Source organism: Gossypium hirsutum, chromosome D03 (assembly GCF_007990345.1).
Source record: "Gossypium hirsutum isolate 1008001.06 chromosome D03, Gossypium_hirsutum_v2.1, whole genome shotgun sequence".
NCBI classification, from domain to species: Eukaryota; Viridiplantae; Streptophyta; class Magnoliopsida; order Malvales; family Malvaceae; genus Gossypium; species Gossypium hirsutum.
The window spans coordinates 51,092,028-51,116,447 of record NC_053439.1 but is presented as its reverse complement, the minus strand read 5'-3'; the positions used below and the strand labels follow the sequence as shown (position 1 = coordinate 51,116,447).

The window sequence follows — 24,420 nt, the reverse complement described above, 5'->3', positions numbered from 1 at the left end:
ACACGAATTTTCAAGTTGATAAGAAAGATGATTTTGATGAAAGCTTATAGGAAGTTGTTTTGTTTTTTTAATTATTTGTTAGGTTTTATAAGAAAAATTGGGTTCCCTAATGAGAACGCTACTAGCACGGTCATGAATGAAGTTTATAAAAATTACAAATTTACTAAGTTTTGGGGAGGCTTTTGAGGTTTTAGGAGTATCAAAATCACAAATTTATATATAAGTTTATCAATATTTAATTATGTGTTTAAATATAATTATATTTATATTTAATTATGTGTTTGAGGATCAAGCCGATAAAATTTGTAAATGTGAATGGTTAAATTTATTGAATTATTTAGAATTAGGATGAAATCAATAGAATGTATAAATATTGAGGACTACATGTGTTATTATACCAATTAAAAAAGGTCACATTATCACTTCCATAATGGTTAACAGAGGGTGACCAAAATAGGAACGATCTAAAACATGAATGACCGAAATAGAAACTTTTATAACTGGATGACCAAAACAGAAACACACTAATAGTTAAATGACTAATTCTATTATTTACCAAAAAATTAACACAAAAGAAGAGGGAATGGTAGTTATGGGCTTTTTGTTTTCTTCCAATCCTTTGTGGATTAATAGGGGGAGGGTAGAAGGAAGTTTTGAGTTGTGCAATCCAGTAAAAGCTAGGACATAATACGTTTCTTTGGGAATGGAATTAAGTAATTAATTAATTAATTAATTAATATTAGTACATTCAAGCAGTGTTTGATACTAAACAGAAGTAGACATTATTGAGAGGCCACACCATCAAACTCACAAATTACAACCAATTTGTCCATTATTTCCCTTCACAACTTATCTCCAATATTTCTCTGTTAATCAAACAGAAAAATCGGATTATTTCCAAGCCTTGAATGACAACACAATTGCATCTCTACTATTAGAGGCTTTAAACCAAACTTGACAATTATTTATTTTACCATCTTCCACTGCCAGCCATTCACCTTTGTGGCGGATCCACCGTTCGAACATTTGCACTCATCATTCCTTCAATGCGATCCTTTGTTATCTCCACAAAATGACCCACTATTTCGTGGAACTGCTTTAATCCTGACAGTGGGAGAATGATGGAAGACCGATCAGAACCTGCAACCTGCAATGTTGAACAATCCTCTTATCAACCAACACTCCATATCTTACACTTTATTAATATACGTGTATATAAAATAAGACAAAGAAATAAAGTTGAATGGAGAGAATACTTCAGATATCCTCAAGAAATGTCCTCTGTTGTTGCTCCCAAGATCAAAGAAGAATCTCTTCTGGTCAGCTCTGATCACCTTTGAAACCCCCATGTTACCAGTTTCATCCTGTGGTGGCAATTCAATTGATCTATCTACATTCAATTCAGAAGTTGAGCTAGGCTGATTGTGTCCAGATATGAAGCCCGCCCCTACATCATCTGAAAGCCCAACAAGACGTTCTGAAAGTTCAGAACTTTGCTGCTTCGGAAAACCCATTTAGACAAAAGCAGCCAGGTTGAAAATTGAATGAGACTAACTGAAAATATGGTACTGATATATAGCAGCAGAGTAACTGGAAAGGAAGGATCATAGGAATATAGCCCAAAGATACCTGATTCGGCAATAAGAAAAGCCTTGATGCCTCATTGATCTCTGCCAATATGTTCCTGAAGGCTGCCCACCCTTCATCCCTGGTACTTCCTGCTGGTACAATAATGGTACTGCGGTTTCTGCTCACAGATGCTTCAGACACCTTCACAGATAATTTCATTAGAGAAACTTTTTTTTTTTTCAAAAGATGAACTCTTACTTTTGACTTTTCCGATCCTCCAAACAATACAAGTTAATGCAAAGAATAAAAAACAAGATATGATACTTACTTGCAGGGAGAGATGGCGATGGGGTGCGGTGGGGCGCTTTTTTGCCCGTCCCAACTCCAACCAGATAATACCCCCAACATAACCCAACCCCGACCCAATCCGAAATTAAATATTAATATACGTACCCCAAACCCGACCTGAAAAATCAAAGCTATACCTGATTCTGACCCGACCTGATATACCAAAATTTTTAATTTTTATCAAAATAGAATAATATTTTTTAATGATATTATTAATTGTTCTCTAGGTACAATTATGCTAGAGCAAATATTAATATAAATTTTATTATATATTTTAAACTAATATTATACATACAAAGGTATTTTAATAATTATTCTAGGACTAAGCGGGCTTTTCCTAAACCTAACCCAACTAATTGAAGAATTAGACCCAACCTAAACCCGGCCCGATAGTCGAAACTTATCACGTCCAAGTTTTCTTGCCATCCCTATTAGCAAGGAAAAGAGTCTAAAAAGCCTTTAGTAAAAAATAAATAAATTGAGCACCAAGAGAAAAAGTGCACCCAATTGAACCTTCAATGACAAAAAACAATTGAACCTTCATTGACACAACTGATGGAAGCAACTAGAAATTGGCATGTTGCCTGCCACGCGGATAAGTATGCCACATCAGCATACATTAAAAAAATTCTGATCTCAACTTGGATGACTTTTACCTACTCAATCAAGACATTTACTTCAATATAGTCCTAATTAACTCTAGTTTTCCACCATTGGCATTCCCTACATGCTAACCAAATAAAAAGTTACAAGAGTAACAAGAGTTTCCCAGGACAAACTATAAGTACATATTTGACATTTTCATCTAATTTCTCCCATTTATTTTGTGAACTCCATCTTCAAAGATATGGGACTAAAGAGAATATGCGTTTTTGCTTAAAGCCATACTCAACTTTGCCTAGTCCTCTCATAGAAGGTTCTCACAAATAGGCATCACATAATCTCAAGAACAAAATACAAATTGCAAGGCATTAAATCAACATGTTGCAATGTTAATAGTAGATCATTCCCCACATGTAATTTGGAGAAGTAACGTCTTAAATTTTTTGGACACCGACAAACTTACATATGCAAGCATAATCATTGGATTGGTTACACTAAAACTTTTACCATGTGAAAGTAGATTTTTTACTTTTAATTGTTTCTATGGCATTGTTTGTCAAGTGGGTGCCAAAGGGTATGCTAATTCTTTAGGATTTTTCTAGAATAGTTTTTAGCATATAATAAGCACATACTATTGTTACCATTTTCATGCAATATTAATAATGTTGGTTTTTCTTATTTCCTTGAGAGCCAAAACAAGTACCTTTCTATTTTCACAAGTTGTTTAGTCATGTAGTAGCCACTTTACTTCCATTCTGCAAAAGTTGGTATTAAAACTTGTAGAAAGAGATACCAATTGGTTGGTTGATAATAAACTTCACGTCCAATAGAAGATGACTTGTAAAATGAATTGCATTCTACAAACTTGACAACTTGGTAGAATAACTACCAAAGTATAAAGCTCAAACAAGGTACAAACGAATTCATCTTTGACAAGACTCAGAGATTGTCAGCTACAAATATTTCCACCAAAAGCATAATGTTTAGAGAAGAGAAGAAGATTATTCCTTATTGAAAAACAATTGTTTATTTTATTGTCATCTAGCTCAAGGTAGGAGAATAGAAAACCTGATTTAAGCTCCAATTAAGATGGCCAAGGAGCAAAAGGGGATAAGAAAAGCTGCGGTTGGGAAGAAATTCAACAAACTAAAACAAAAAACTTGTGTAATTTTCCCCAAATTCATTGCTACAAATCCGTCAGTCAAAAAGTTCTCTATTTTATGAAGACGACGTGGCAATCCCTTCGATTCAATGGATTTCTCTTCCATGGCTACCCATCTCCATTTTGTTTGACATTTGGGTCCTTTCTAAACTAGTTAGGTCTTTTATGAATCTATAATAATTTTTTTGGAACTATTTTGAAATGTATGCTCACGAGATTAGGATCAAGTCACCAAATGAGTAACACAAAAATCATATTCAAAGAATGGGTCTTTGCCCTTATTTTCATTTCTATTTTTGCCTACAGTTGCATACATAACTTTAAAATACTAGAACTTTCAACTTGTTTTGTTCATGAATAATTACCTCTCAAATAGGTTTCTAATTTAGGAAATAAGATGCAAAACCCTAATTAAATATTCTAGCAAGGAAAACAAAAATGACAGAAAAGAATCCTAATGGTCAAATTCTGTTATTAGTTCCTGTCCTCTATGTAAGTTGTGGATTTAGTTTTTGTACTTTAATTTGATAAACTTTAGTCCATGTACTTTTCGAATTGGTCAATCTTAGTCTCTGTACTTTTCGAATTTTAAAAGTTTAATCCTAATCAAACGGTAATAGTTAAATTTGTTTGGTTTAATTCATCTATTAGTCCTATACTATGCGTAAAGTTGTAGATTTAGTTTATATTCTCCAACTAGATTATTCTTGATTACTATATTTTTTTAATTTTGAAATTTCAATCTTGATGTAAAAAAAGCCATTAAATCCATAAACTGTTTTTTTTGTGTGTGTGTGAATAATATGTGAAACTAGTAAGCTGACATGACATTACACATGCGATAATATATTTGTCGCATCAAACTTTAAAAATAACAAAACTTAAGCTATTGTTTGGTTAAGACTGAAATTTTAAAATTTGAAAAGTACAAGGATTAAAAATGATCAAATTAAAGTATATGGACTAAATCTACAACTTACACATAATATAGGGACTAATGACAAAATTTAACCAATCCTAATTTTTAGGAAGTTTTATTGAAACTAATGAGAAAATTCCAGGAAATAAAATCAAAATTAAATCACCTTAACGTTACTCCAATCATGGAGAGAAAGCTTGCCCTTAAGCTTGAAGACACAGTTCCATTATATCCTTTGTTGCCTCCATTAGTTCACTATCTTCTATTCCCAACCACAAGAGCTCTTTTACATTAATGGCTCAACTCATATTGCTCATCGCAATTATAAAGGACCTTTGCAAGTCATTCAAACATCTCTCCTCTTGTCAGCTTCTTAGCGAAGGTAGAAGGGGCACTGCAAGATGCGGTTGTAGCCTAAGTTTGTATGTCTAAATCATCTTAGTCATTGTTTGTGTAATTTTGGAATTCTAGACAAAAGTAGGTTCCTTTTGTGGACCCATTTCTACCTGCAATTTGTTTTCAAATAGCCTTGCTAGACTTATCTCTTGAACCAAATTGGCAGGCAGTATAATCCCACATCAAGTCTGATAGGTCAATTAGGCATGCAATGAACAGGTTCGGCTGTTAATTGATTCGCACGAATGATGAGCACACCAAGGATATGTTTGGTTCAGTGTATTACCTAATACAATACAGGCCGAATACGCGCGTATTACATGACGCCTCTAATCCGGCGTTTGGTTCGCTGTAATAGGCATTACGAGCATAAACCAATCCCGACCTAATCCCCTTTTTCGCTGCTTTTGTAATCCCTTCCCAAATCCCTGTAATACCTATTACGTCCGCCTTCCGTCCCCTGCTCTCTGTTTTACCCTCCCTCCCTACCCGACCCTCTCCTATTCTGTCCTCAAAATTTCTCCTTCCATCTCCCACCGTTTTTGTTTATTATTCTGTCCACATCGTTTCTTCAGTCTCTGTCTCCTCCCATTTCCTCCTAACCCTATCTGCAACTCTCTACTGCTCTTCAATATTTTCACAAAATTGGAAATACCTGATAGCTGAATCCAGTGAATCCTTTGAAAGTGAAGCGTTTTTCGGGTCATCACCTCTAATCCAATATCGGGTGAGTTTTATTTCGGACCGAAATTAATCTGCCAATTCTTTTGTTCGACAATCTTTTATCAAATATTTTTGCATGGTTATGAATCTTTAGTCTTCAGTAGTTTCTGTTGAAATTGCTATTTTATTTTATGAAATTGTTGCTGATTTCATTGGAATTATTGTATAATTGCACTTGTGGCTTTTTATTCTTCAGTAGTTTAATGCTGATTTCATGGTTATGAATCTTTTACTCTTCTGTAGTTTTAGTTAACGAAAGTTTTTCTGGGTTTAATATCCCTTGCCTGGTTCACTCGGTTTCGAAGAACAGGATGCTAAAACCTTTGCTTCCTGGGTATGATTTTCAGTGATCATTTCCCTTGTTTTAATTGAACCTAAAGCTTAATCAAGTTGGTTCGTGCGATAATTGTTTTGTATGCAGGGTATTGATTATTTGAAGTATGATAACTGTCACCATGATGGATCAAAGCCAATTGAAAGGTGGTGTAGTTGTCTTCTTTGTTTTGATTTGCAGCCATATTATATGCTTATATATTGCTTTAATTTTTCGTGTAGATATCCTGTTATGTCTAAAGCTTTGAAGAAGGCTGGCCGCCCATATTCTTTTCTCTGTGTGAATGGTACTGTCTAAATCACAGTTTGATTTAAGCTTTTAATTTAAGTAACGATTTTCTGATTCTTTTTTTTTTTTTTTACTTTGCCATGTGTTTGATTTTTTGTTTCTTAGGGGAGAAATGCACCCTGCTGAATGGGGTTTCCATGTAGGAAATAGCTGGAGGACAACTTGTGACATAACTGATACATGGGAAAGGTAAAGATTTGTTAACGTATTTGGAGGATGTTAGAGTCGGCCTAGAGTATAACTTACGATATTTTGTTGCCTGGCAGTATGATTTCGAGAGCTGATCAAAATGAATTGTATGCTCAATATGCAAGGCCCGGTGGTTGGAATGGTTAGAGTTTTCTTCTAGTTCTGCAATTTTTTTTGAACCATATTAAATGTTTTGTGATTACAATTCTTGTTATATCGATAGATCCGGACATGCTTGAGATCGGGAATGGAGGGATGACGAAAGATGAATATATAGTACATTTCAGCTTATGGGTTATTTCCAAGGTATTACAATTGATATTCACCTTTTTTATGCTTGTTGATATGCATGATGTTGCATATCTGGTCTGAAAAACATGAATGCTATTGCAGGCTCCTCTTCTTCTCGGCTGCGACATAAGGAATATGACACAATAGACTATAGAGATCATTTCAAACAAAGAGGTCATTGCTGTTAACCAAGGTACATAATTAGAAGTACAGTTCTTCAAAAACGCTTTAATGCATCAATAGTTATCGAACTTTTTTAACTTAATGCGATCTTCTGCATTAGATTCTTATGGTATTCAAGCTAGGAAGGCTAGGATGCACGGTGATGAAGAGGTGAAACCTATGCAACAACCCCTTTTGCTTAACCATATGATCATATAACATGCTCGGATTGGTCACTTACCTTTTCGGTGCCTTGTAACAGATTTGGGTTGCGCCACTTTCCAGCTATAGGACAGTAGTTGTCATTCTCAATAGGGGTTCAGTTCGCTATTCTGTAACCGCGTTCTGGGAGGATATGGGACTAGACCCCAACACTGTAGTTGAAGCTAGGGACCTTTGGGAGGTACTCAAATTATAGCTACAAGCTTTATAGTATATCCTACTGTCATTTTCCATTGCTTTAGTTCACTTATTCATGCACATATATGAATCTCTTGCAGCATAAAACACTGAAGAACCGATTTGTGGGCAATATTACAACAATGTTGAACCCTCATTCATGCAAAATGTATGTGTTGAAACCAATTTCTTGAACTTAGTGATTCTTGAATTGGGTCACTTTCTTTTCTTTTTTTCTTTTGGATTAGCATTTTGGAATTAGGAATTAGTTCTTTAATAATATTTGATGAAGAAAGCTTTCCTCTTTAATGTAGTTGGATTAGCACTTGTAATTAGTTTCTTAATAATATGAATGAAGTAAGCTTTTTTACTCCAATGTCAGATGTGGTTGCTGTACTCTTGCAGATTTTTTTCATATTTATTCATTAGATTCAAGTCATTGAAGATGATAAAAACAGAAATGAATTGGACTTAATTACTACAAATCCAGGTCTCCAAATTGTATTATATATTATGGTTTGAGTAAATTCATATAAGAATATTAATTATTAAGAATTTTATTAAATTATATATTTTAATTAAAATATATTTAATAATAATTATGTTTAAATATGATTAAATTATTTATTATTGATATTAATCTTATTAAAATTTAAATAAAATAATTTACCAAAACAAATTTCTGCTAATTATTAAGAATTTTATTAAATTATATATTTTAATTAAAATATATTTAATAATAATTATGTTTAAATATGATTAAATTATTTATTATTGATATTAATCTTATTAAAATTTAAATAAAATAATTTACCAAAACAAATTTCTGCTAATTATTAAGAATTTTATTAAATTATATATTTTAATTAAAATATATTAAATAATAATTATGTTTAAATATGATTAAATTATTTATTTTTGATAATAAATAATCTTCATTTACCAAAACAAATTTATGCTAAGGGTATTCTGGTCATTTTAGTTTTCTCCATTATGCTATTACACCTCTATTACATTCAACCAAACACAGTTTTACTATTACGCCTCTATTCCATTACATTCAACCAAATAGTTGATTTGCTATTACACCTCTATTCCATTACACCTCTAATCCAATCCAATACACCTCTAATCCAATACAGCGAACCAAACGTGCTCCAAGAGTGCTAGAATCGCCGTTGGTATTCCTCAACCAAACATGTCTACTTCAAATTGATGAGTTCTCCTAACAAGTTGCCACTCATGGGTGGCCAAAACAAAGCAAACAATATCCATTGAAGATCACCCATGTCATATTTTGTTCTTCCTGTTCCAACTGATAGAACCACATTTGCGCCTCTCCTAAGATGATGAAGGCAACCAACATAACCTTATCCTATGAAGTAGTATTCTAGTTGGCAAAGGATTTTTCACATCTATGGAGCCAAACAAGAGGGTCATTTGATCCATCATATGTAGGAAGTCAAGTTTGGTGTATTTAGGCATTATTTCCCCACCCATCCTGCCATTTTGGATTGTCATATATCTATCACTGCTCCTACAGTTGAAAAGAATGCCCAAGTATGCAATCTAGTCGCTGGTGTAGTTTGAAATGCCTTGGTCAAAAGTTTCAGCCCCCTTCCCATGTAAGAAGGTATGATGCAAGGCCTCAGTCTGTTCTAGGTTTGCATCAACTCGTGCCTTTGATGCAGCCACCTGCGCTTGTACCAAGCTTGAGCCTTGTAGAGCAAGTTTCGAATTTCCTCATCAAAGGTTTTCTCGTTCATGGTGTCTAACTTTGATGCCAAAATTATTATGTCCCAAGTGCCAATTCGAGTCGCCGAAAGAGCACCAAAAAAAATCAAATTAAAAGAAATGGTCTTTTCCCTTCTTTGGGTTCCTATTTTTGCCTATGATTGTGGACCTCTAACGTAGTTGACTACTTTTATTTTTTTTGATAACTTTCAACTTGTTTTATTCATGAATAATTTACCTCCTAAAAAGAGATCTACAATTTAGAAAATAAGATGCAAAACTGTAATTTCATATTCTAATAAAGAAAACAAAAATGACAATAAAGTATCCTAATTTATTAGGTATTTAAACTAAGGAAATTCTTGGAAATAAAGTCATAATCAAATCAGAATCAAATCCCCTAACATGAAATCTTAGCCTATGATTGGATTGGACTTAGGGAGAGGAAAGGAAAGAAAAGTCTGGGAAAATATTATCCTTTCCTTTGTTTGGATAGAATTTTTAAGTTAGGCGAGAGAAAGTAAGGGAAGTCAAGTATCCTTTGCCTTCCCTTAAAAAGCTAAACTTTTCATTTACCCCAATTTGGGGGGAAAGCGAAGGAAAGGAAAGGAAAACAAAATTTTAAGATGTAAAAATATCCTTTTTGTTCTTTATTTCTTTTATAAATTGTTTTATTAAAAGATTATAATTGTAAAAATTCATTATAATTAATCATTTTCTTTCCTTTCCACTGTTTATCCAAACAAAAATTGTTAAAATTACTTAACTTTCTTTCCGCTCACTAATTTTAACTATCCAAACAAGATGATAGGTAATTATTTACTTTCTTTAGCTTTCCACTTCTTTCCTTTCTTTTCCTTTACTACTTCTAATCCAAACATGGTGTCAGGGTAAAACAAAGGGATTTGCACCTGGAGTGGCTTCAGGGCATTTGAATGCACCTATTCATCCTTCCATTTTCAAGTCTGCAAATCAAGGGAGCTTTGGGTTATCCAAGTCTATGGTTTTACCAATAATATGTTGGGCCTTTTTACTAGTTTCCTTTCTCAAAAAATAAATCTAGCACCTACTTTTTTTGCTTAAAAACAACTAAAGCTTGTGGTTGATTTTTTTTAGAAGTTTTGCTATGATACTAGTGCTTAAGAAACAATCTCTCTAGAAAAAGACAATCATCAAATAACAACCCATGACATGGGAATTAATATTTTCGAAAGATTAACAAGGGAAAAATAATCCTAGTTGGATAAGTGATGCATGCCTAGGAGGGAAATTTTAATTCATTTAAATTTGTTTTATAAAGTAGAAACATGTGTCAACTTGCAATGAATTTTTGGATGGGATCCAGCATATATGGGTTGTTTTATCAACATAGAATCATAGCCCTTCTTAGATTTCCAACAGATCTTGAAACGAATCAAACCAACTTCAGAGCTCAAGGTATTTTTGTTTTACTGAAGTATGCACGAGCAAATTTTTTTACATAAGTTCAATTATAGTATTATGAGTTTTCAAGTTTTAGATCAGCTTTAGGCTAACTTTGGAATTGAATTTATGATATTTTATGAGAAAATTTATTTATTCTAATTATTATGTGCCAAATATGCAACTTTATTAATGGTACAATCGTAACTTGCTTTCTTAAATTAGGATTAGTTTAGCTTAAAAAATTTTATGACTAAGCTTAAAGGCAAAGCAAGGGTTGTTTCCTTATTTTTCACGTAACTTAAGTCTATGTATGGGATACTATGCTTTGTAATTTACTCTTTGAGAGTTTTTACAAGATTTGATTCTTGTTCTTTCTTTAAAAGTGGCAGCAACTCAATCTTCAAGATAGTGGTGTTTACTTCTTCACACTCCAACTTATTTTTCAAGTAACTTAAGTCTATACATGGGATACTATGCTTTGTAATTTACTCTGAGAGTTTTTACAAGATTCAATTCTTGTTCTTTCTTTGAAAATGGCAACAACTCAATTTCAAGATTGTGGTGTTTACTTGTTCACACTCCAATTAGCAAGAGTTCTCAACCTTAGAGTGTTGGTTAGAGTCCAAAGAATGCTTTGTTAAATTCAATTGAATTCAAAATGGCATAGGAACATCAAAATTCATCATCCATCCACAAAATTGGTTCCATCAATCCATCTTTCTTTAATTTTCGATTCTCTAGGAAGTTCACATTATGGTTCATGAGATAATCAATCTGAAGAGATTGACAGAAAGTTATAGTTTATCCTTTCATATAGCAATCTGGAAACATCTTTCCTTTTGAGGTATCTTACACATAGTAAGATGAAATGTAGAGCATCAATGTTTTTCCACTCTTATTAAGTTGTTTTAAAGAGATGCCTTACTAACTCTATTTAAGTCAAGAAGGTTAAAGGTAAATTTGACTGTAATGACCAACTCAATTCAACTAAAAAGTCTATTTGAGCAATCCAAAGAGGTCAACAACAACAAACTAAAAGTGGCTCAAAACAAACTAACACAAATCCATAACCAATTGCATCTACGGCCTAACGTGGTAAAAGTTGAACCAGAACAAAGATCTATTCAGAACCCAAGAAAACCAAGAGAGAATTGACTTGAAGGAAACTTCCTGAACTTTATCAACCTAAAGCCTAAAAAGAAATAGAATCGAAAATAAAAAATGCCTTAATACAAACCTAACTGAACCCATCCAGTTACAACCTTTAATTAAGAAACTAGCCAAGTTTTGGAAGGAATAAACCCTAGAAGAGAAATCTCAAATTTAAGCAATAAGCAACAATCTACAAGTTGATTAAAGATGCAAGGTTCAAGTAAGAAACAATGGTTTTTAATTATGACATTTTTTTTCTTCTTTTTCTTTTTCTCACATCAAGCAGCCACAATACGCAAAGGAAGTAAAAACCAAAGCCAAAGAGACAGAAACTAGATATTTGAAGCTTCAACACAGCATTGTCATACTCTGAAGTAAAGCTATTAATGCTAACAAGAATGGGTGGAAGAACCAAGCACCAAAGATCCCTTCATAGATGAGAACATTTAATTGGAGAAACTAATACCATTTCTATGGGAGGAAAATCCTCAGTTCCAACATACATTTTACTTGAAGGAGCGGAAAAGAAGCTGATCCAAGGTTCAAACAGCCATATTTACAATGAAGGAAATATAGACCAAAATCATGGTGCTTGAAAATTGATATTAGGAGCTTCAAGGAAGCCTTTTTGTTGCTAGGAAATAAAAGCATCAATTGATGTTAGATGGCTGACAGAATCAAACTTGACATTTCGAACAAGGAATATTGAATTGGAGGAATCCATATCATTCTAATAAAGGAACCATTTTGAGCTGCAACAAGCCTTCAGATTGAGGCTATGAAAAAGAAGCTTCATTAGCAAGAAACAGGGTAACTCTCATGCAAAAAGCAATTAGGAATTTCAATGTCTGGAGGAGTATTAAAATTAATTCATCTCAGGTAAAAGGGTTTTCCACTATAGGATTTATTAATGAATCCATATGCTCTTGGTTCGAGTTCAAACATCAAAAAAAGTTTCTAGTCTTCTCCCAACTACTATCAATGTGCATTTTGACTGTTGGGTGGCAATCCTATAAAACCTGCTTTAAGCAAGTAGTTCTAATTAAGTCAAATTTCCTAATTCAGGGTTTGTCATTCTCCAGGACCAGTTATTCCAAAGAGTTCTTCTTCCTCTATCCCCTTCTCCAGCTAAAAGGAACCAGGGAATTGAATTTATGGAAGGACTCAAATGCTCTTCTTCGATTAAAAGAAAAAACCATAAACCAGCATCAACTGTCCAGGATGAAAGACAACAGATAGTATTCACCACCCTAAATTATCAGAAGGTTAGGGTTCTTGTAGCCGTAATGGTTAACGTTTACAGTTTCTGGTTGGAGACGAATACGAAAGGGTCTAGCATTCGAAGTGATATAAAGCACGTAATGGTTAACGTTTACAGTTTCTGGTTGGAGACGAATACGAAACGTTTACAGTTAAGAATATGATTCTCCAGCACAATCCAATTTAAGAAGAGATCCGATCCCCAAAACCATTTCTACTAAAAGCACGACATCATATACAGGAAACAGAAGATTGCAGCAAACATTTAGCCACTATATCATTCCATAGGAAAAATATCAACATCAAAAGAGAAAACAACAAGTGGAATTTGAGTCGAGCAAAGAAAAAGAGCAATGGAAAGCGGTTTAGTGAAGGTAAAAGCTTACCTTCAAGAAACGACCCCTCCGGTTCTCGCCAATGTCAAAGTAAAAGACTTTAGTGTCAAGCTGCAATTCCTTGCTGAAGAGGTCGTGGTCGTCGGAGTTGACGTAGTAATTGAAAAGATCGAGGAACCAGGAGATGCCGGAAGAAGGGACGATGATGGTTGACCTGGTAGCCGATGTCTTTTCCGAGATTTTAAGATAACGCCCGCGTGGGTTCTCCTTGAGATCGAAGTAGAACAGCTTGTGTTCTACCTGAAGTGTTTTGCAAACCAGCTCCACATCGTTTCCTCCTCTTTCTCCGCCGCCGCCTCCTCCTCTGTCTGCTCCGCCGCCGCCGCCAGAGTTCCCTTCCATATCCCTTTCTTTCTTTTAGATTTTTTACCAAAAGAAGAAGAGAAAATTATAAGTCTATGATGAGTAGGCTCCGACGTGGGTGGGACTTTCTTGGCGGATGCTGCTACCATAAAACTAGCAAACCAGAAAACTAAAGGCCTAAGCCTGCCATATATTATTATTTTTATTTATTTAAATCATTCCCAAATTGATTTCATCTAACGGTTCAATTATTTACAACCTCAATTAATGAAATTACGAAATAATTTTATATTATTTGATAATATTTTAATCTTTTTACCTTAATCAAAACAAATAAAATATATATACGGATTTGAACCCACATCATTCATAAAACTTTAAAATTTTCAAATTTTACTTTGATATTTTATATACATTTTTTTATTTTAATGTACAAAATTTATTATCTCCATATGTTGTATATATTAATAATACATGGTATGCACATGCATACGAGTGTGATAGAGTTTTTAGTTATTATTTAAGCCGCTACAAGTTGGTGTTAAAAGTCAAATAGGCACTAACCTGATTAGAGAAAATACAAAAATTTATATGTCATGTCATGAGATTTAAAACTCGTGTTATTTACTTTAATAAAGCATTAATTTTACTATTGAATAAAGTTTTGTTTTAATATAATATTTATATTTTAACTATATTATACATGTTTTATTACCTCCATCAATCATATATATTGATAATATTATTGATTAAGTTGGTATGACAAGTCAACTCGACACTAATTTAAGACTATAGCAACACTATGATAAATAATTGTAGTATATTTAATACGCTTAATATGATGTATATACTTGTTTAAATTTTATTATACCCCCAATTTATTTTTTTAATATTATACATATTCATTATGTTCTTATTAATTAGTTTTAAATTATATATTTCATTAATTATTATTATTATTATTATTAAAAACACAAAACTACTAAACTTTCAAACTAGTGCCAAAGTTTTTATTCAAAACATTTTATTTAATATAAATTGAAATGAAAATGATAATTCAAATAATAAAGTAAAAAATATATAGAAATAATTTAAGGGTTAAATTATGAGTTAAGTTAAATAGTTATCTCGAAACTTATTCAAGTTAAATTACCAATACATGTTATTAAATGAATGAATTAAATATAATGAATTATAATATTTTTTTCAATTAAATAATTAAAAACCCATTCAACGAAAAAAAATTAACTTAAATAATTTAATTTATATAACTATAGACAAAAAGTATAGGAGGATGACTTATTTAGCATTTCAATTTTACAAAAAAAAATCATTTTAGCTCTCTATTTAATTTTTCATCTTTTTTAGTTTTTAAACTTGTGGCTTTTTGTCAAATCATGCCAAAATAGATAAAAAAATTAATTTTTTTAATTTTTTAATCATCCACCTTAGGGTAATTTGACAAAAATAAATAAATAAATTGAGGGCTAAAATGATTTTTTTGTAAAATTAGAATGCCAAAAAAGTTATTATGCGAGAAGAATATCATGAGATATGATATTTTAACAACTGGACTACACAACCCTTACGGCTTGTTTGGTTCGATGTAATGGGTTTACCATTACGCGCCGAATCGGTGGGCCCCACCTATTCCGGCGTTTGGTTCGCTGTAATGCCTATTACGCGCCGAATCGGTTACGTATGTATTCCTCCTTTCTTACCGATTTCTATTCCCTGCCCTTTGTTCAGTTTAGCTCCCGTTTAGCATTCTTATCTTTTCTATGCCCTGTTTTACCCTCATCTTCCCAAGCCAAAATCCACCTCCAGAACTCTCCCTCCCAACATCAAATAGGCCAGCAACCTCCACCGCTCCCGTTTCACTTTCATTTGTTGTTTTGTCGAACCAAATGCACCCGAACTGTTCTTCAAATGCAGTGAAGGGAAGTCCAAAAATAGACTTCTGTTCTTCAAATCCCAACAAGGTAAACATTTTATTTCCAAAAAAACCGTCAAGAAAACCTTTCCAATTCAATCAAGGTAAACATTGTCTGCCCTAACATTTTTCTTTCAACGTGTTTTCCCTTTTATGTTTTTAAAATGTCTATGATGGAAGATTCAACATTTCTAGAAATTGAATCATGCATTAGTTTCAGGTTTTAGAAAGTTTAAGACTTGATTCATCAAATTAGTTGAATCATGTAACTATCGTTAAAAATTGGCATCTATCTATTGCACTGCCTGCTGCATTGGCTTTGGCTGCTGATCCCATTGCTTCACTTGTTGATACAGCCTTTGTTGGCCATTTGGATACTTGTTTTTCTTTTTTTATTATTAATACTATCATACCAAGCTTGCTTTTGTAGCTTTATCTATTAATCGCACAGGTAACTATTGGCTGATAAATATTAGTTTTTTTGTGGTGAAGGGTCGGTTGAATTGGCGGCAGTTGGGGTATCTGTATCGATATTCAATCTGGTGTCGAGATTGTTTAATGTTCCTTTACTTAATATCACAACATCCTTTGTTGCTGAAGAGCAAGCATTGATTAGTAAAAGCAAGGATGGTAATTTTCAGTGAAAAGATTATACAATAACTGCAATACTTCATGAAAATGATCGTTTGGTTGAACTTTTAATTGACTCTGGGGTTTGGTATAATTAAGATGGTGAATTTGAGCATCAAGGCAAGAAAGTTCTTCCCTTCCTTAGCACTTGCTGCTGGACTTGGCATTGCAGAAGCGGTTGTACTCTCAGTTGGCTCGGGTTTCTTAATGAATATCATGGGTATACCTATGGTATGTCAGGATAACTAATGATGTATTTGTAATTATATTTTGGAATTGTAATGCTTTAATTTCTTATATCTTATTACTTTTATTTTTCATAGGATTCGTCGATGCGTGGACCAGCGGAGCAGTTTCTGACATGGAGAGCCTTTGGTGCCCCACCAGTCATAATTGCACTTGCTGCTCAAGGCACTTTTCGTGGATTTAAGGATACAAAGACACCTTTGTATGCCATTGGCAAGTATTACAGCATGCCTTATGTTTCAAGTTCCCTCAAGGGGTCTCTTTGCTGCTTATAGATAATTTCTTGCTTGAACTAACAGGTGCAGGCACCTTACTAAATGCAATATTGGATGTAATCTTGATATTTCCCTTTGGTTTTGGCGTTGGTGGTGCTGCAGTTGCTACTGTGATTTCTGAGTACGTCAATAATGTGGTAAACTTAATAATTCTAGTGTATTTGCCTCATAACATTTCTGCTAATTTTGGATGTTCTATTCATTTTTTTTATTTTTATTTTTTGAAACTAGATATCTGATTGCTATTATACTTCTGTGGGAGTTGAATGGGAAAGTTGAACTGATCTCTCCTAAAATTGACTGGAGTAAAGTTTCCCTCTACTTAAAATCTGGTACATTTCTTGCTGATCTTAAGTATTACTTTCAGTATCTGCTTATTTTTTCTTATAGTTAAGCTTCATAAAATGAAAATAACAACAAACAATTGAATTTTAGTATTGAAATTGTGATGGTACCTGCAGGTGGACTACTTATTGGTAGGAACAATAGCCACTCTTGGAACTCTCACACTTGCAACATCACTGGCAGCTAGGCAGGGCCCTATTCCCATGGCTGGTCATCAGATTTGTGTACAAATTTGGTTGGCTGTATCTTTGTTAACTGATGCTTTAGCACTCTCTGGTCAGGTAGCATGTCCTTTGGTTTTTCATTTGGAAGACCCCAAATGTAGGATGTTTATGACAATACCATATAAAGTAGCACCAAATGAAACCTGTTGGATGTATTTTTGGTTTCTGTTACAGGCTCTTCTTGCAACTAATTACTCCCAAGCGAATTACCAACAAGCTCGCAAAGTGATTTACAGTGTTCTAAAGGTTTATAAAAGCTAGTTGTCCGATTCTTCGAAATTGAGAATTTTATTAAATTATATATTTATTATTAAGAATTTTATTAAATTATATATTTTAATTAATATATATTTAATAATAATTATGTTAAAATATGATTAAATTATTTATTATTGATATTACAAAATTGAATCTAGAGATCCGTTTCCCAGTCTTGACTTGAGCAACTTACTGCCAATCTTCCTCCAAAGTAGTTTCCTAATCAAATTGGCTTTATGTTTAATAATGAGAGTTTGCTATTGGTTTTTCTTGTTAGAGATCTGTGTGTTTGTTATAGTTGGTTATAGGTAAAATGTAGGGACGAATTGAAAGATAGTAGAATGAGTGTGCTTGAGGTTATTATTGTTGGATTGAGAGAAAACTAATAGCTGACAAGGTCTATGAATCTTATGGTGCAAAGGCAATGTGTTTGGCTTCAGCATATATGGAGTATATAACTGGGCTTCATTTTGACTGTCCTTATGGTAATTGATATTTGCTTTGATTGCAGGATGATTCTTTGCAAAGACTAAGCATGGAGTGGCAGCTTTCGCTGGTGTGAATTGAAGGCTTATGAGGGGATTCTTGCACCATATGATAAGACAAGAGAATGGTTATTCCTGATGCTTTCAAGTTTTGCAGTAGTTGGTTTCTTTTGTGGAATTTAGAATTTCGTTTTCTTACTTGCTTCTGTGGATAGTTAGTCATGCTCAATGTTTTTAAAATTGGTGGAGAAAATAACATTAGCCTGGAGTAAATATGAAATATAACATTGAACGCTTTTATGTAGGTTATTTTCAAGTTTTGTTTTTGGCTGTTCATAATTCTGAATTCTCTTCACGAACATTGGTGTTGCCTTGGATATTATATAAGTTTCTGTTTCTGATTGTTGGTATGCTCGACTATGAAATGGTTCCTATTAGCACAAAGGAGTGCATAATGAATTAGACTTCCTTCCTGTCATTTAAACTAAATATTCTTTATTGCTTACTAACTGAGCATGTTGTTTTCTAATTATGTCGTTTTCAAGGTATTCATTTTCATTTTCTTTTATTCCTGGAAAACCCCTTTTCTCTCCTTTGCTTCTTCTTATCAAGATTCGGCAATATATATCAGTTTGAGGGCTCATAAGGTTTCTGCAATTAAGCTGTAGGTTAAAGGGTTGGACTGGTACTTGGCTAATGGCAAATACAAAATGCAGGACCAAGATCGCGAGCTACCCATTGGAAGCAAACAGTCCTATATCTAGAGGATGTGTTAACCATCTGTGAAGGGGAGACAATAATTGGGAGCATGACTGTTGCACCAAACAAGAAGAATCCCCGAGACGTTGATATAATGGTTAAATATTCATTGAGCGGACGACGTTGTGTGGTTTCGAGAGTTCAATTCTATAAGATGCGCTGATTTTGTTGCAGAGTATTTCATCACCACTACTAGCTGTAGGATACCTTGTTTGCATGTTCCTCAAATGTTTCACCAACATTTTTTTAATTCCTTTTCTACTTTCTTTTTTCTCGAAAGGTTTTCCCTGAGAAAGAAAAACACATAAGATGCATGTACTTCATTAACTCAATCCAACTGTTTTCTTCTCATGCATGCTTCATATTGAGTCTTGTGTTTTGTGCTGATGTGAGGGAGCATATATACAAATGACATTGGATGTATGACATAGGACTAAATAGATTTTGAGCTTTGACAAGCTGCTTATAAGCATTGTTTCTTATAGAAGAAACACATTATTGGAGAAAGCTTTTGAATCTCCCAACTATTGGATTTGGCTTTCTTTTTGACAATTTGTTTATTGTGCTTTTGTTTAGATGATGAGAAAGGAAAGTCAAGAATTATATTTACTCGTTAAGTTAAATGAAGATATTTGTAATTTAAAAAAATAAAAATTCAATATAAATTTAAAATAAGAGTTTAACTAAAAAATAAGAGTTAGTGGCAAAAATTAATAAAATTTAAATTTTAGTGGTAAAATTCAATAACATAAAAATTAAGTTACAAATTTACTCATTTTTTAAAAAAATAACGGCAAATATAAATAAAAATAAAGTACAGTGACAAATTTCAATATTTATCTATAGTATGATGATAAATTATATATTTTTATTAACTTATATTTAATAATAATTATGTTAAATTATATTTTATAGTATTATATATTATGATTTTAGAAAATTCATATAAGAATATTTAATATTAAGAATTTTATTAAATCATATATTTTAATTAAAATATATTTAATATTAATTATTTCAAATTATATTTTATAGTATCATATATTATGATTTGAGTAAATTCATATAAGAATATTGATTATTAAGAATTTTATTATAAATTATATATTTTAATTAAAATATATTTAATAATAATTATGTTAAAATATGATTAAATTATTTATTACTGATAATAATAATCTTATTAAAATTTAAATAACAATAACAATAATCATTTACCAAAACAATTTTATGCTAAGGGTATTCTAGTCATTTTAGTTTTTTCCATTATGCTATTACACCTCTATTCCATTCAACCAAACACAAGATTACTATTACGCCTCTATTCCATTACATTCAACCAAACAGTGGATTAGCTATTACACCTCTAATCCAATACACCTCTAATCCAATACAGCGAACCAAACGCACTTTTTGGGCAGTCATTATGAGCTTAAGGCTATGTTTAGAAGCACTTTTACAACAAAAATGATACGAAACAAGGAATTCTTGGCTTTTCAAAAGTATTTTTCCCCAAATAAAAAGAAGTAAAAAAATTTACGCCTTGTTTGGTTGCCAATACATCCCTAATCGGTGGCCGCACCCAATCCCCCCTCATTCCTATGTTTGGTTCATGGTATTGCTAATACCATTGTAATCGGTTACTGACTTAATCAGTGGATTTCACCGATTTGTAATCCTTCCATTTTGCCCAGATTAAGTGCCGCATAGGTTTACCATCCCTGTTATACCCTCCCATCTGCTTCCCCTTTGTTTCTCTTCTGTTCCTTGTTGCCTCTGCCGATTTGCTCCCTTCCGTTTCTTTTCTGCCCTCTGTTTATTTTCTTTTCTTTTCTACCGATTTGCTCCCTTTGTTTCTTCTCATTTTCTTTTCTGCCGATTTCCGATTTAGTGCAACAGAAAGGTAGGTTTCTAACTCTCTGTTTGTTTTTTCTGCATGTAAGCAGATTCGAAACATGTTATCTGCTGTCTATAAACTTTAGCCTTTATTCTTAACTGCTTTGAGTGGATTAAACATGTTTTGTTTGGTTTAAGATTGATTCGTATCGATTTGTTCTGTAATTATCGATCTTTGATATTCATTCATGGATGATTTAATAAATTGCATGTGCTTGTTAACATTTCATGTTAGAATTGTGGTAATTTTTTCTGTAATCTACTGTTTAAAAGCTTCAGCCTTTGTTTTTGACTGCTTTGACTTTGATATAACGTATTTTATTTTGGTTTAAGATTTCCTTATATCAATTTATTGGGTAATTTTCAAGCTTTGATAGCGATTTGTTGGTAATTTTCGAGCTCTGATACTCGTTCAAGACTGATTTAGTAAAATCCATGCGTTTGATTTGGTAATGTTTTCCATAGTCTGCTGTTTAAAAGCTTCAGCCTTCATTCTTGACTTGCTTTGACCCGATAAAACTTGTTTGATTTTGGTTTAAGATTGGCTTGTATTGATTCATGGGGTAGTTTTTACATATCGATATTTCATTCACGAGTGATATTGTATTGGATTGAGTTTCTGCTGTTTATAGGACTTGGAGCCATAAAGATCTTGGCTGTTGCTTAAAGCTTTTGCTCTTTTGTGGGCACTATTGATTCACCATGAGTTGATACATCAACATGCATGCAATCTGGGTGACTTCCAGACCTTGCCCAATGATTTTGAGAACTTGAAAGTATATTGGTGTGTGTAAAATTCATATTTTAAATACGATAAAAAAAAAATTATTGTATTTTTCAGGGGAGTCCTTGAATTGGGACCCTATTTCCTCTTCTGTTAAGATATTGAAATAGAACTTAAAAAATATATTTAAGTTAATGAAGAAGTCACGGCAAATTATTTCTCAATATTTAATTCAATCTGAACCATTTATTATGAAGGGGATATATGTCTTTCATCTGAATTTGTATTGAAAATTACTAGGCAAATATTTCATTGCAGGGGAGCTGGACCTTGGTTGAGTTTCTTTATATTGACGATGTACCAATCCAAATGTCCTGGACCATTTTGTCTTTGCTTTAAAATGCAACAAATTAAATAGTGTCGTATGGAATTTTAGCACTAACAGTTAATGTCATCTAACCTTTGCACCAATTTGGATTGTTCACTGACCCTTGTTAATATTTATAGAGAAAAGCAAAACCTATAATAAAGGGGAAGGGTTCTCTTATTTGTTGGTTAAATTCTTTTCCAACTTTAATTTTCTGTGATGTGGTGGAGTTAATAGTCATGGTCTATTTGAGCTCAAAAAGTTAACTTTTGGGGACTGAATGTATTGTTTTCAGTGATGTTTATTTTCTCTAATGTAGGTTATGTGTGATCTATTTTCGGAACTATAAAGAGTTAATCTCCAATTGAAAGGAAATTGCATAGTACCATTCTGAATTTGATCATGTGAACTACGTTCTGGTTTTATCACAAACATCTTATATCCATCTCATTTAAGGAAAGCTATTTGCTAATAATGTTGATTGAGACTGTATGTTATTTGTTGTAGCTCAAAGAACTAGATGTCTATCATCAGTCGGGTAATTCAAAGATTCCTACAATTGAAGATGCTTTGAAGGTATGTTCAGGATGGTGTTTCATCTAAATACTATATTCTATTATTGGTAGTTTCTTCTATCAAAAGGTAAATGGTCAATATCTGATTCTGCTTCATCTGAATATTCAGTTGATATCAGCATCAGTTCGGCAGGTGATTCTAGATGCCAAGGTGGGGCCTCCATCATATGAAAAGGGGCTTGCAAATGATATTCTTTCCACTGTGAGTTATTTTGCCTCTCTTCCCTTGTTTTGATTTCTTTTAAATTTTGATTTAGAAATGTGCTAATGAGGCATTAGGCAATACACTTATCTTCTAAAATTTCAGGTTGAGAAGATGCAATGTAAGAATTGCCTCATTTGGGCTAAAAGTGATAGTTTAGTAAGAGACATAATCAAGCTCTCATCAGATGTTGCGGTGAGAAGATAACTGTCCTGAGCTCCTTTGGATTTTCTCTATAAAAATAAACTGTGTTGAAAGGGTAATTGTGATGTCTGTCTGAATGACTATCTGATACAATATCAGTTAGATTGTGTAGTCTGCATTCTTTTTAAGGGGAATAAAAATTTTATGTCTGGATGAATTGCAAATTGTCACATGCTACCTGATAGTAATATTTGTGCTATAGAGGTGGCAATAGCTGATATGATTTGAACAATCAAAATCTGACTTACCAAGAAGTTAGACCAGTTGTTTCAAACCCAGGATTCCCAAGCTGCCATAACGAAACACAAAGAACTGTTTACCTTCTGCAACATGTCCTTTCACATATGTGGCCTCGGAACTTTTTCCCCTCTCTTATGCTTTCCTTTTCCTTCCCTTCCCTTTCCCTTCTTTTCTTACTGATCAATGCTTCAAATTCTAATAGATTTTCAAATTCTGAAAAAAATATGGCTAGGAATAAACTTGGACCACCTGGTAATTCATGTTGGCAAGTCGTGTTTCGTGTTGCGTCTTTCTCCATCCTTGTAGGATCCTATTTTTGGCTATTGCATGAAATATATAATTTTTAAATTGTTATGAATTTATTATTAAGAATTTTATGAAATTATATATCACTATTAAATTATATTTAATATTAATTATTAATAATTTTATTAAATTATATATTTTAATTATAATATATTTAATAATAATTATGTTAATTTATATTTTACAGTATCATATATTATGATTTGAGTAAATTCATATAAGAATATTAATTATTAAGAATTTTATTAAATTATATATTTTAATTATCTTATTAAAATTTAAATAACAATAACAATAATAATTTACCAAAACAAATTTCTGCTAATTATTAAGAATTTTATTAAATTATATATTTTAATTAAAATATATTTAATAATAATTATGTTTAAATATGATTAAAATATTTATTATTGATAATAATAATCTTATTAAAATTTAAATAACAATAACAATAATCATTTATCAAAACAAATTTATGCTAAGGGTATTCTAGTCTTTTTAGTTTTTTCCATTATGCTATTACACCTCTATTCCATTCAACCAAACACAAGATTACTATTACGCCTCTATTCCATTACATTCAACCAAACACAAGATTACTATTACGCCTCTATTCCATTACATTCAACCAAACAGTTGATTTGCTATTACACATCTAATCCAATACACCTCTAATCCAATACAGCGAACCAAACGCACCCTTAATTTTTTTTCTCACAAAAGTACTTTTTTTCAAAGCTTAATTACATTTTCTCTCCCTTCTCTTTCATTTTATTTGCTTCTTCCATTTTTTCCAAGGTATTTGTTGCTCTCTCCCTCTCTTTCTTTCTACCCCCCTAATCCCATCTTTTATGACTTCTCCGTATTTAACTTTCTCGTTTTTCCCCCATTTCAGGTTAAGCTCTTTTTGGTTGTTGCTGAGTTTGGTTGCTCCCCATTTCAAGTTAACTTTCTCGTTTCACATTTGGTTTTCTTGGGTTTTCTATTTGGTTGTTGAGTTTGATTCTTTTGCTGGGTTTTTCTTTTTTCCCCATTTCGCCTTAAGCTTCTCTCCATCTCTTAAAACTCTAATAAATTCCAATTTTTCAAAAGACTGTTT

At 32.5% G+C, this 24,420-nt stretch overlaps 1 protein-coding gene, 2 long non-coding RNA genes and 1 pseudogene across 8 annotated transcripts; 3 read left to right on the top strand and 1 right to left on the bottom strand.

Moving 5' to 3' along the window:
- Positions 1-696: 696 nt before the first annotated feature.
- On the bottom strand, positions 697-13,839 carry LOC107927126 (transcription factor Pur-alpha 1). 3 transcript variants are annotated; one of them, XM_041090464.1, is made up of 5 exons: positions 13,676-13,822; positions 13,341-13,645; positions 1,630-1,770; positions 1,257-1,499; positions 697-1,147 (listed from the first exon to the last, which is right to left on the bottom strand). In XM_041090464.1, the coding sequence occupies exons 1-5, from the start codon at positions 13,689-13,691 to the stop codon at positions 995-997; spliced, it is 858 nt and encodes a 285-aa protein (XP_040946398.1). In that variant the 5' UTR covers positions 13,692-13,822; the 3' UTR covers positions 697-994. The 3 variants fall into 3 exon arrangements, with proteins under 3 accessions (XP_040946398.1, XP_016713619.2, XP_016713618.2); XM_016858130.2 differs by having other exon boundaries at positions 1,257-1,496; positions 13,341-13,839; XM_016858129.2 differs by having other exon boundaries at positions 13,341-13,836.
- LOC121215589 (uncharacterized) lies at positions 5,021-7,759 on the top strand. Its single transcript, XR_005911521.1, has 11 exons — positions 5,021-5,724; positions 5,964-6,054; positions 6,142-6,200; positions 6,276-6,340; positions 6,448-6,531; positions 6,609-6,673; positions 6,755-6,837; positions 6,925-7,015; positions 7,106-7,155; positions 7,247-7,387; positions 7,485-7,759. It is a non-coding gene; the product is annotated as an uncharacterized lncRNA (long non-coding RNA).
- A 1,594-nt stretch (positions 13,840-15,433) lies between the features above and the next one.
- Positions 15,434-17,690, top strand: LOC107927054 (protein DETOXIFICATION 44, chloroplastic-like; annotated as a pseudogene).
- Positions 17,691-20,445: 2,755 nt separating this feature from the next.
- LOC107944974 (uncharacterized) lies at positions 20,446-22,926 on the top strand. Of its 4 annotated transcripts, XR_001696400.2 has the most exons (5): positions 20,446-20,710; positions 22,114-22,198; positions 22,302-22,370; positions 22,479-22,571; positions 22,677-22,926. It is a non-coding gene; the product is annotated as an uncharacterized lncRNA (long non-coding RNA). The 4 variants fall into 4 exon arrangements; XR_001696399.2 differs by lacking the exon at positions 22,114-22,198 and having other exon boundaries at positions 20,447-20,710; XR_001696401.2 differs by lacking the exons at positions 20,446-20,710; positions 22,114-22,198 and adding an exon at positions 21,404-21,487.
- The last annotated feature ends 1,494 nt before the right edge of the window (positions 22,927-24,420 follow it).